Source organism: Loxodonta africana, chromosome 3 (genome assembly GCF_030014295.1).
Source record: "Loxodonta africana isolate mLoxAfr1 chromosome 3, mLoxAfr1.hap2, whole genome shotgun sequence".
In the NCBI taxonomy this organism is placed as follows: domain Eukaryota; kingdom Metazoa; phylum Chordata; class Mammalia; order Proboscidea; family Elephantidae; genus Loxodonta; species Loxodonta africana.
The window spans coordinates 84,078,364-84,091,631 of record NC_087344.1 but is presented as its reverse complement, the minus strand read 5'-3'; the positions used below and the strand labels follow the sequence as shown (position 1 = coordinate 84,091,631).

The 13,268-nt window shown below is 39.5% G+C and overlaps 1 protein-coding gene across 5 annotated transcripts in view; it reads left to right on the top strand.

The window, feature by feature from the left end:
- EFCAB14 (EF-hand calcium binding domain 14) overlaps window positions 1-10,982 on the top strand; it is a 36,267-nt gene extending 25,285 nt beyond the window's left edge. For 2 of the 5 annotated variants that reach the window (XM_003411096.4, XM_010591308.3), the window contains 4 exons: window positions 1,015-1,101; window positions 3,690-3,801; window positions 4,840-4,965; window positions 8,773-10,982. In XM_003411096.4, coding sequence (XP_003411144.1) covers window positions 1,015-1,101; window positions 3,690-3,801; window positions 4,840-4,965; window positions 8,773-8,948 — 501 coding nt within the window. In that variant the 3' untranslated portion in view covers window positions 8,949-10,982. Of the gene's footprint in view, window positions 1-1,014; window positions 1,102-3,689; window positions 3,802-4,839; window positions 4,966-8,046; window positions 8,649-8,772 lie in introns of those variants that run through there. The other 3 variants (XM_010591307.3, XM_010591309.3, XM_064281917.1) reach the window with 2 other exon arrangements.
- The last annotated feature ends 2,286 nt before the right edge of the window (window positions 10,983-13,268 follow it).

Sequence of the window (13,268 nt, the reverse complement as noted above, 5' to 3'; positions counted from 1 at the left end):
GAAGAGTCTTTTGCCATTCCTCTAAGCCGGAACTTGGCTTTCAGATTTATCCTGCTTCTGTCTACAAATTAGGGGAACTGTTTTGTATATAATGTCAGAAAAGCTATTTAAAAAGCATCAGGTAATACCAGCTCCTTCCTGCCAGTGAGGGTTGGCAGGAACTTAAGAGGTCATTGAATCCAACCCCTCACTATACAGATGAGGAAATTGAATGGCCTACTAAGTCACTGATGCTGGTAGGCTGTGTGGTTTACTGGTTTCCATGTTACCATGAATGAAATGTGAGTTTGTTTGTTTTTCACTTGTATATTGTGCTGAGATCCAGGTGGATTAGTTTTTAATAGCTGCAGGCTCCACCCTTCAACATATGTATATAAAGAAATGGAAACCAAATACAGGAAATTGTACTATAAACTCAAGTAACCACCAAACCTGGAAGCAAGCCCACAAATAAAGTTGAATTCTGGCACACAGAAAGCAGCGTTTGAACACAGTGGAGCTTTGGCAATTTGCCTCGACTTCCTTGGCTTTGAAGGATGGATAGGAAGACCTCTTCCCCCTCTTGATTTACAGGGGTGTGTAATTTACTACAAAGCTGTGAAGATTAAAGGAGCTTGATTTTAAAAAGACCTTTTGAACTCCGAGAAGCTAAGTAGGAGCTAGGAATTTTGGATGAGTTGATGAATATTATGCCTTGAAGGTTTTCAAGGCCTTATTGTGAAAACTTACCACCTCAAAACTCCCCTAGCTGCCCTGCCTCCTTTATTTTTCTCCAGCAAAGAAAACTGGTAATAGTATCCATCTGTCCTATTTCTTCCAACAGCATACCCAGCATGATTCTGGGTAAAAGCTCTCTCGCCTTTTATACTTCTCCCACTCCTCTGGTATTTCTGTTGAAAGTGTTTTGAGACCCTTTAATTAAGTTTGATCAATTTGTTTAAAAAGTGCTGGATGTTAAAGTTTTAGTATTTGCCTTTTATCTTCTCTTCTTGTTCTCTTCACTTTACCTTTAAGATGAGTGATAGAGCTGCCACTCTAAAAAGAGAATCTTTGGATCAAGTGACCAACAGAACAGATTCACTAAAGACCCAAAACATAAAGGTAAATAACAGGAGGCTTAACCCCAGACACCAAACCTGTTGCCATTGAGTTGATTGCAACTCAAAGCAACCATATAGGATAGAGTAGACCTGCCACATAGGATCTCCTAGGCTGTAATCTTTACAGAAGCAGGCTACTACATCTTTCTCCCACAGAGCAAAGGTCGGTGGAGTCTAACCACTGACCTTTCGGTTAGCAACTGAGTGCTTAACCACTGTACCACCAGGACTTCTTACAGGAAGCTTATCCTGAAGCAAAAATAAATACATCAGTATCTCAGTACTCTACTACTTTTTTCTCAAAAGAAGCACATTGGTCTCATTTACTGAAACTTCAAGACAAAGAAATTAGAAAATTAGATTGTTGCTGTGTGCCGTGGAGTTGATTCCTACTCATAGTGACCCTAATATGACAGAGTAGAACTGCCCCATAGGGTTTCGCAGGCTGATATCTTTACAAGAACAGATCAACAGGTCTGTTACTACTCTGTGCCAAGCACTTTGCTAGGAGCTGGAGTGACCACAGTGAGCAGGACAGACATATGACCCTTAGTCTGATGGTGCTCAGAGTCCATCAGTCTGAAAAATCATTAACACATAATTGAATACATAATCTCAAATATGATAAGTGCTGCAAAGAAACAGTATAGGGTATGATGAGGACATTAACAGAGATAGGAAGGCTTTCCTAAGGAGATGACTTTTAAGCTAAGACAGTAAGTTATCTGTACTAATGATGGGGAACAGAGGCATAGATAATCTAAAAATGATGGCTAACCTAAAATTATTTCTTATTTTTAGATTGCAGTCTCAATGTATACCCTGTCCGTTAAAACCTCAGTCAGGTCCCTCCGCGTTGTACCTTCTCCTTTTTTATTCTTCTCCAGACTAGCCAAGCAGTCTGTAATATGCCTTGATAACCCGGGAAAGAAAGTTTAATTGCAACATTCTTTGTGATTAGAGTGTTGTTTAATGGTATAAGCCCTGGGCTAAAATAAAAAGCCAGAAAGATTGTGACTGAAAAATATCTTCTCAGGTACACACTGCATTTGAGAAGTTCAGAGGATATGAGATTCAGAGGAAATGAACTTGGACTGTAATCATAAGTATAGACCACTTTGGATGTAACATGTTCCATCTTTATTTTTTGTTCTTTACAGTTTTATGTTATCTAGATAAAAATCACACATACATTACACTTATAACTCTTCAAAAGCTAGGCTTTGTTTTTTGGTTGCTGCTGCATATATTTAAAAAAAAAAACCTCACCTAGAAAATAACAATAAAAATTTAAGAGCCATATATAAATGTTAAGCACAAGAAAGTAACAGGTGGTTACTGTTGGAAAGTAGTGATTTCAGCGACAGTTCAGATTTTAACAAAACAAAATACAGCCAGTACACACCTTTGCCTGAGTTTCTTGGCTTTACTTTCGGACCCTTTGTGTTTTTAACTGTCATCCTGATGTATTAGTCCCTTCGTCCTACCTACTACCAACGGCAGCGGGTTTGGTTTGGTTTTTGGTTAACCAGTTGCAGTTTCTCCTTACCATTATTTCTTCGAGCGTTTAATATCTGAGTCACCTACATGATGTTTGTCATACCATACGTCAGTTTAGTTACATGTATCCATATTTTGGCTCCCTAACTAAGAGCAATCTACTGGTGGTTTCAAACTGCCGACCTTTTGGTTAAGAGTCGAGCGCTTTAACCACTGTGCCACCAGGGCTCCTTACAGTAACTGTTAAGGTAGAAATAAAGATAGGAGATAGATAAATACATGTTGAATAAGAGAAATGTGTAATGAGTTGTCTTCTGATTAAAGATAGGATCAGGACCTTTCCTACTTGCCTAAGCAGTTATGGTGGCCTCATAGAAACCAGACTTCTCTCTTTATATAGTTAAATGTATTTTTGTATGTCACTCTAAATCCACCTGGGACTCAAGCAGAGTGTAAGGGGGAAACTAAAAAAAAAAAAGTATAAGCAAGTAAGACTTTGAATTAGAAATGTTGCAGCTTCTTTATATTCTTTACAGCTCCTTCCACCAGTTGAATCACTACCATGGTAGGGAGAGGGACGATTGGAATAATACTTGTAGTTTGGTTTATTTCAGTTGCTTTTTTTTTTTTTCCTTTAAGGTTTATCACCTTAAAGTGATCTAGTGGTCTCGCCATAAGGTGAAATAAGATATTGAGGAAAGTTATTAGTACGGAATAGCTGCTAGAAAATGATATCCGACTCATTTGGGAAATGGGTGTCACATAGACACCTGAGCAAGGGTACATTTCCTTTACTGCTGACACATGCATACCTTCCCCCATCAGCTGAACGTTCACAGTGAATCAGGTCATCTGTGGCATAATGTTCCTTTAATGGTCTAGCCTCAAATCCGGTGAGGCCCTCCCTCACCAACACTGAGTACCAAAGACATCTCTAGTGTTTGTCGATTCTTTCCGTCATTGCCTTTATAGAGAACTTACCTACTGGGGGTCAGGCACTACATACTAAATAGGCTCTGGGAAGATGGTGAAGAATCAGATGTGTTCTTACTTCTACCTTAAATCTCCTGTGATCTTTGTTTTGGGCAGAAAGAAGATACTTCAGCTTCTCAGGTATCCCAGGTAAAAGAAAAACTGCAGCTGATCAGTGCTCTCACAGACAAACCTGAGAGCGGTAGGCCTCCAGAGACTGCCGATACAGGTGAGAGCAGGGCTGGTTTCTGAGTATTTCACGCAGGCTTGGGCAGCTTGCCTCCCACACAGGGAGTGGGCAAAGGTGTTCCAGCAGTATTGATCGAGTCATATGAATGTTGCCTGAGCGCACCGAGATGAAGCTGATACACTTTGCTTTCATTTAGAAAAAGCCCATTTTGTACATGATTTGTACTCCGGTCTATTAAGGGAAAAATGGGTAATGTTTAGCTGGAAATAGACTTTTCCATGCTGTCTGCATCCAATTATAGGCAAAAATGTTACTGTCATGGCATATATCAAACCAGCCCTAAATGTTGTTTATGGGAGTCTTTTCATTTCTGTAAGTGCATAAGAATTACTTAAAAATGAAAATGTTGGTCCTTCTGAAAATCACTAACAAATAATGATGGGATCATTGAGTTGGAAGGGCCCTTGGCTTTAGGTAGGGACATACCTAATCAATACTAGCAGGTGCCTCAACCTCTGCTCATTTAGGCCCTGTGAGGATATAACCAAGATGCTGGACTATGTTGGCCTTGACACCCCACCCCCCACCACCACCAAGTATTACTCATTTTAGGAAAAACAATACAATGTCTCTTGAAATCTCTTTTGGGTGGGAGGTAGAACTGCAATGGGAGGCCTTGCCCTAACACTGTGCTATATAATCCAATGGAAGCATTCTTTCAGCACCAGCACATGACCATGACCTGGCTTATAACAAGGCTCCTAGGATGTTTAAAAGATCTTTCATATGCAACCACTATGTTGTTCTCACTTACAGCTTAAAACCCTTAAATATACTATAAGATCTTCCAGTGGGACAGCTGCTTCAAACCTAATATAATAGTAATTGATCTTCACTTGCCACAAAACATATCTCAATCCAACCCTTTAACTTTACATAGTCACTGTCCTATTTAATTCACAGCTCTTTCTCTTAAAGTAGTTAAGTGCCTATGCAATCGCCCTAAAAGGTGACCTTCAATATTAGCTTAATTTAGTATCAGATTCTGTAATATAAAACCATGTATTTTTGTTACAGAGCAAGTACAGAGTTTTACATCAGAGCCATCGGCATTGCCAAAATTTTCACAATCTCTTGGAGACCAAATTGAGAAAGCTGCGCAGCTAAGACCTGTCTCCCTACCAGGAATTTCAAACGTTAAAGGTAAATTTTTATCCTGCGGGGGTAGTAGGGGAAGTGTTCAAAGTAATAACTTTTTAATGTTTTTTAACTTATATAAACATAAATACCTAACATTTATAGAGTTCTTTATTTGCATTAAATCATATAATCCTTTTAACAATTCTATGAACATAAATATCCTTACCCATTTTACTGATTGGCAAACTGCCTAAGTTCACACAGCAAATAATTGGTCAAGGTAGAATTCAAACTAAGGCAGCCTGACACCAAAGCTTGTACTCTTAACCAGTACACTATATTGCCTCTCTGTTAATGTTTTCAGAATCCTTATTCATTCACTGTGTGTAATTAGACCCACTGCTAAGCAATAAAAATACAGTATAAGATATGGTCTCGCTTTCCACAAGGATATTACAGCCTAGTGGAGAAGGCATACAAGCAAACACAATACTGTGAGATTAGCAACATAAGCATTGACGCCGTTTGTCAGGGCTGTCCAAAAATGAGGGGTCCTTTTGCTGAAAAATCAGCAAGATGAACATTACTGGGAAGGATATGATTCACAGAAAATGGGTTTGCCTTGTTTCCAAGAGTGCATGTCCTTTCCCTCATTGTAATGTTTAGAGCCCCCTGATTTTGCATTTGCTAACTACCTGGAAAATCACCCCATTCCTGCCCACCCCCCTTTGCGGGCTCTTTACCTTACCACCTGGAAAATCACCCCATTCCTGCCCACCCCCCTTTGCGGGCTCTTCACCTTAGTTTAGATACCATTCCTCCAGGAAATAGATCGTTACTTCCCAGGCACTGGATTAGGTTCCTTCTGCATGCTCTTGTAATATTTTGTTTGCCCCTGCTTAGTATGTGTCTGTTCACAGTATCTGGGGAGATGTAAAATTTAACTTCTTGTGGGTAAGGACTATTTCTTGTTCATTCTGGTGCCCTCAATTAGCACACTGCCTGACACACCGGAGTATTTGTTAAATGAGTTATTTATAGGCTACAATTAATGCTTAAAGACTTAAATTTATATAGCCATTTAAATGTAGTTACTTTTTTTCCTCTATCCTGGTTTTTTTCTTGGGGAGAATGATGAATATTGAGTATTGCCTCCTCCCACTTTCCATTATTATGTCAAGAATTGAAATCTGAATGGGGAAAAGACTATTGGAGAAAATTAAGAAATAGCCATCTTAACATTTATACTTTATTCCCAATGTAGACCTTACACACTTTGGAATGACTATACTTTTAAAATGACCTGAAGCAGTCAGCATAGGAGCCGTGGTCACACAATGTCTAAACGCTCCACTGCTAACCCAAGGTCGGCAGTTCAAACTCACCAGTTACTCTGAAGGAAAAAGATGTGGCAGTCTGCTTCCGTAAAGATTTACAACGTTAGAAACCATATGGGGCAGCTCTACTCTGTCGTATAGGGTCTCTGTGACTTGGAGTTGACAACAGTAGGGTTTTTTTTTTTTGGGAAGCAGTAATCAGATTTTTATTTTAATATTGCTACCAAGTACATAGTGTATTGTATAAATTCATACTGCCAGCAAATAAATGAACAAAAACACACACAAATGAAGAAATAAATTTTAAGAAACCATTTTCCAGCTAGCCACTTGGTGGCAGGCATCAGGAACAAGCATCCCACCTGCTTTTCTGGCTTTCAGAGAGCTTTTGAGATTTTATTAGCTGTATTGCTGGGGCTAGCTTAGGAGTGAAACTAGTACCACGTTCAGAAGCTTGTCTATAAGAACCCCTTGATGGACTGGAACTTGTACTGCAACTGTTCCCTGAGCTTTGGGCCAGTTCCATTCTTCCTAAATAGCAAAACAGCAAGAGGCTGACTGAATCTAGGTGAGGAATTGAGTAAATGAAGAAAAGAAAGGAATTTGAGAGGATGTTTAAAGAAACATAAGCCACATTGACCTTCTGGTATTATAGACTACATCTTCTACTAAGATGTTCTGTGGAGACACAATCAAATCCTTTTAAAATGTTATGTAAATAATTGGCCCTCCTAAGTGTTTTATGGAGCCCTTGAGAAAATACCAGAAGAGACAATTGGTAGAAATTCTCCAATCCTCTTGGCTTAAGTAAGTGTCTTAGAAATAAAAAAAGATACAGATCAACTGATGATATTGCTATCTTTCTTATCCCCGAGGAAGAAAAAAAAAAAGTGCTTTGAAAAGAAAAATAGTGCTCTGGTTTTTTTTGTTGTTTTTTGATTGAGATATAATTCACATACAATAATATTCACCCTTTTAAAGTGTGTAATTCAGTGGTTTTAGTATGTTCACAGAATTATGCAACCATCACCACTATCTAATTCCAGAACATTTTTATTTCTCCCAAAAGAAGCCTATACCCATTAAGCAGTTTTCTCCCTCCCACCAGCCTCTGGCAACCAAGGCTGCTGTCTCTCTCGATGGCTTTGCCTATTCTCGGTGGAATCATGCAACATGTGGCCATCTCTGTCTGACATCTTTCACATAGCATAATGTTTTCAAGGTCCATGTTGTGACATGTATCAGTACTTCATTCCTTTTATGGCTGAATAATACTTCATTGTGTAGATATCCACAGTTCGTTTATCCGTTCATGTTGATGGACATTTGGATTGTTTCCACTGTTTAGTTATTAGGAATCATGCCGCTCTGAACTTTCATGTGCAAGTTTTTGTGTGGACGTATGTTTTCATTTCTCTTGGACGTGTACCTAGGAGTTGGATTGTTGGGTCTTACGGTAACTCTAAGTTTTTAAAGAACTGCCAAACTATTTACCAAAGTGGCTGCACCGTTTTACAGTCTCTCCAGCAATTTATGAGGGTTCCAATTTCTCCACATCCTCGCCAACACTTGTTATTTTCCATCTTTTTAATTATATTCATCCTAGTGGATATAAAGTGGTATCTCATTGTGGTCTTGAGTCCCTGGTTCCTAAGCTGCTTGATTTCTGGATCGAGGGAGACAATGTTGTGTAGTAAAACAAGCACCAAACTAGGTAATAAGAAAACCAGTATTCTGGTCCTTACTTATGCATTTACAAGCGTGTGACCTTGGGCAAGTTACTTTCCTGTTTGATTTTCACATCTAGATGGAGAAAGCGATATCATTGTTTGGGATTATTACTGCTTAAGGACTTCAAGACACTCCTCCAATCCTCACTGAGCCATCCAACAAGAAACCTGAGAAGATGCCACAGTCCATTGTACATGCTTAGCTCCTATCAAGTAGCTCTTTCAGTCAGTTCAGTTAGTTGCTGTTGAGTGAATTCCAACTCAGGGCGACCCCCTGTGTACAGAGTAGAACTGCATTTCATAGGGTTTTCGAGTCTGTGACCTTCCAGAAGCAGATCACCGGGCCAGACTTACAAGGAGCCTCTGGGTGGGTTTGATCCACCAGCCTTTTGGTTAGTAGAACAGCACTTAACCATTTGTACTACCCAGGAACTCCTAAGTAACTCTCTAGGCATCTGCAATTCTTTTCTCCCTCTTCAACATACGAAAAAATCTGGAAAATCTAAAGAGAAGTCCCTGGACAGAGAGAAAGCCAGTCCTTTCATGTCACCTGCAATTATCTGTCACTGCTTATATTTTCAGGAGGTAGTGCCATACAGTATTCCTCTCATTCTTAAAGGACCAAGAATTAATTAATCTTCCTGACTTGGTGAAATCCTAAACCTTACCTTTGGAAACAAAACCTGTGTAGTAGCTTTTTTTTTTTTTTTTAGTGCTTTAAATTCAGTTAAGGCTACTTTTTAACTGTTAACTAAATTTAGCCGTATGTATAGACAGACATTTTTTGTAATTCCTTTTGACAGATCTTCAGGGTTTATTCCAAAAGACGGGCCGGGACGTGGATGGGAAGCTGACCTACCAGGAAATTTGGAACTCCCTAGGTTCTGCTGTGCCAGAACCAAAGAGCTTGAGAGTGTTTGATTCCGATGGAGATGGAAGATATTCATTCCTGGAGCTAAGAGCAGCTTTAGGTATCTAGCCTCATCAGGCATGTTTTGGAAATGGATATGTACGCTGAACTACCTAATATTTACTCACCTAACAAAAACAACCCTTTTACTTACCCCATCAATTCTCCAGTCCTCCAAACTACTGTAGCAGACACATTGCCACCTTTTGACTTGTTTAAAAAAGCTATATAAAAGTTATTTTTTTAAAAAAACAAAGATCATTTTACTTATAATATGATGTTCAGAAACCTCTGATTTCCTGAAACCAGTAAGATCTTACCTTTTAAGGTTGAGGGGAGAAGACCTTATCTTTTAAAACTGGAAAAATGTATAGAGAGAATAAGCCACCTTTTATATTTCACATAAATTTGCCTTAAATTAGCTGCACTTTATAGACTCAGAAAATGTCTTTTCTCTAAAAGATAGACCGTTTCTGTTTGTAAATAGTCAAAATGAGAATAAGAATTGTGCATATTTTGTAAGAATGGTTTTAACAAAATCTGAACAAATGGCTTGTTATTAAAACTCACTAATCTGATCTGAGTAGCAGCTGAAACTGTCCACATCTCCTTAAGGCATCCCTTGAAGGCCCAGGTGCTGCCATGGGGTTTAGCCTGGTGAATGGGGGAATGGACACTGTGGGAACAGTGCCAACTACAGGCCCTAGAGGGTAAGATTCTGGTTCTTCGTTCCCATTCCCTCAGCTAATCTCAATCTCTGAATCAGAAACAGCTCATTGAGATTTTTTTTTTTTTTTTAAGTCCTCCTTCAGAGTTTATGAGCATAAAAAGTTATCCAGTGGGGAGCTACATTTCCCCCGAGTGATCTAGATTATCTGCCTCTACCCACCCACCCAAATCTGTCTTAAAGCTGTAGCTGGCTCCTACCTCTGCTGCTATCTCCATTTTGAATGGCAGGGCTGACATCCCTCATTCACTGTCTCAGCCCGGCCAGCCGGAGATTTAGAGGAGAACTATGCCTCTAATTTTGACCCAGGAAACTCCACTCCAATATATTTCTGTGTGGACTGAAACAAAAAAGGTTGTGAAATGAAACAAAGCTAACCACACATGAAATCACATTCCTTTTCCTTATCATTTTCAGCTCTTAATTAACTAAAGGTTTTCTGTCCAATTGATGCCACAGGCTTTCTGTCCCAAAGCAGGCAGCCTGGAGCAAGGGGCTTCATGTGATGGTAACAAGTTTCCTCAAATCTAATATAAGCAAATGCAATACTTTTCCTCCTTTTGAATACTTCTGTGGGCCTGACACTGAAGGTCCATGGACTGGAAGGAATAATGCTGTATATTGAGTCTGGATTTGTGTGTTATTCCTAGAAGCAGTCTTTGGGCAACACAAAAGGAGAGAAACTTTGCAAAACTTTACTTTGCTGTAGGCCAGGTCAGGGAGAATTTAGAGAAACTTTCATGACCCATGCTCCTTGAGTAGAGCTCATCTTCATCTTAACTTTGTCGAAAGTGCCCTGTCAGCCATGGATGCAATCCAGATCTAAACCTATTGCCATCGAGTCGATTCCTACTCATAACGACCCTATAGGACAGAATAGATCTGCCCCATAGGGTTTCCAAGGAGCAGCTGGTGGATTCAAACTGTCAACCGTTTGGTTAGCAGCTCTTAACCACGGCACCACCAGGGCAAGTCCCTTAAAAGTTTAAGAGCTGGTTTTTGTTTTTGTTTTTTCTGGAAGTACTAAAAGTTAGTTAAAGCAAGGTGAAATCTTTTCCCACAAGTGTGTCTGCTTGCTTCATTATGGCTTATGCGTCTCAGTTTTTTAAAAAAACATTTTTCTTGCCCATCTGAACTAGTTCACTTTCTTGGAAAGGTTAAAATATAGTATAAAATTAGCTTAACACTTTAAGTAACTTGAAGATAACTCTCTTTCTGGCTGCCTTCCATGCCTCCCCCCCCCCTTTTTTTTTAATATATGCACCCTTACAGATTTTGTTAACAACCAAATAAAATTCTAGCAATAAATTGAATTGCACTACTATATTTGTATATTAAAAAAAAAAAAATACCGTACCATAAATAGTATACCTGTATCTGGAAGGTATTTTTTTTGAGAACTGATTTATATGAAATATACTTGAGGGTAATGTAGCTTGTCCTTTTTAGTTTCAAATTCTTATTCATAGATACTTTGAGGACACCTTAACTCTTTGTTGTACGTACTTTTGCATCAGATAGCTGTTAAGTGGAGAAGTCTTATTTAAAGCAGTTTTTTTTTGTTGTTTTCGTTTATCTTATGTTCTTCCCACCTTGACCTTGTCTGGCCAGCAGCATCCCTGAGCCAGCTGTGTAGTACCGTTCTCTCTCCGACCACGTCTGGTAAGAAGTGTTCGTGCTGCACTCCCAGACCTGTGATGCCCTTGTCTTACTGCAAGTTGAGCAGGCTGACTGCCTTAAGAGCCCCATAAGCCTGTTACTTAGTGTTTAATTTGGGTTTTTTAGTTGTATGTCGTCTTAGCCTCACCTGCCACATGACTCAGCTCTCAGGGGAGAGTTGGGTAGTGGTGGTGAGTGTGGCTTGTGTTTATGTCTTTTTACCTTTTAACTCTAGCAGTTTGTACTGCTGCTTTTCTAAGTTACCCAAAGCCTGGCTTCTCAGTCCCTTTATTCTTTTGCCTTCTGCTATTTTGGTACAGGGCCAGTATGAGTCAGAATCAACTCGATGGCAGTGGGTTTGATTTTTTTTTGTTGTCTTTTATCTGGCATTTTATTTATTTAAAGAGCCTCCCTGTAAGGCAGAGAGAGTTAAAAAAGGTAGAGTACAAAGAGAAGAACCAAAAGAAGAGAGTGCCTGGCTTAAGGATGATGATAGTGTCGTCCTAAGGGCAGAGAGGCACCTGGCTGAGAGGGATGTGTCTGCTGTAACAGCTGGAGAGTGGACAGCCGTCACCTGCTACTGGTATTTTCCCTTTCATTGGAGTTTCCTTACTTGGCAGTTGCAGGACGTAACTTCTTTAGGCCCCCTTTCTGGTCCTGCTAGTTACAGTTGAGGATTTTGACTGCAATGGGCTCATACTCATGATGGCTTGCTGTTGAGTTGTTTTTAGTGACATTTTGTTTGCTGCACACCTCATTGGCTTGCTAACCCACACCAGCTAGATGTGGTCCCTTCTTTCATATCCAAACCAGAGCACATTGGGTATTCCTGAGGCTTTATAGAGTGTGTATTGTTTGTTACATGAACCTAGCCTACCTTGTTGTTTTCTCATATTAAGGAATATAAATCTACTCTGTTTTCGTGGAGCTATTCTGGTAATGTATAAGCAATTTCAGTTCTGTTTAGGGAGTGACTTCCATGACTTGATTTGAGCTCTGCTTATTTCATATCAGTAATACAGCCATTTTAATTTATCTAAATAAAACATTTCCCTTTTCTCTCTCACTGTGTCTATGACTAAAGCCCCCCAGATTACTAAGAAAAAAAAAAAAAGTTCCCTATTTTCATGGATTCCTTCCTCATCTTGAAAGCCAAGTCTAACAGATGGCGGGTACAAAGTAATGTTCACGAATTTGCTTTTAGAATCGCAATATTTGGCCTGAAGAAGCAAAGGTTACAGGGCTCAGATGTGGGTGTCTGCAGGGCTGTGGGAGATGGGGTATGTGAGGGAAGAGTGAGCCCCTGGTCTTACATAAACCAGAGCAGCTTCACTTAGGCCTATTTTATATTTTGAGATTCACTATAAGAACATGTTTGCAAAAAATGTTCCACCTTCTTTTTAAAAGAAAAAAGCTTGAAATCCATTGCAAGAGGGGTTTTACAAGGGCTGGGGCTTTTTCTCACGTTTGTTAGATTATGGAATTCCCTCTCAGAAAAAACTGGATGGCCCTCCTCCCTTACGGAAGACTAGCGTAGCTCATTTATAAATATGGTAAGTGGGAAGCATTTGCTTATTTCCAAAGTGAAAGAGTGAAATATATATCCCAGAGCAGAACTGGATTTTCTTATCTTTAAACTGGGAACAATAGCCTGTGGTATTATCTCTGTCTCTCCTGTTAGGATCATCTCTAGAAGATGCATAAGTTAATTGCAGCCTACACACACGCACGCACACACACATGAAGCGTTGCCGGGTGTTCTCTAACAAGACGTTAGGGAAGGGGTACCTTGGTGTATGGCGGGAAGACCAGACAGACATAAGTTTAAGTCCTAGCTGTGAAATAAAAATAAAGATAGGCTTTTAGCAGATGCCCTTTGAACCTTAGTTTCATCTGTAAAAGGGACATTATGATATACATTTGGCAGTTTTCTTGTATTAGAAATAATGTATAGAGACAACCACATAAAAACCCAGTATATCATAGATGTTAACAAGGAATGC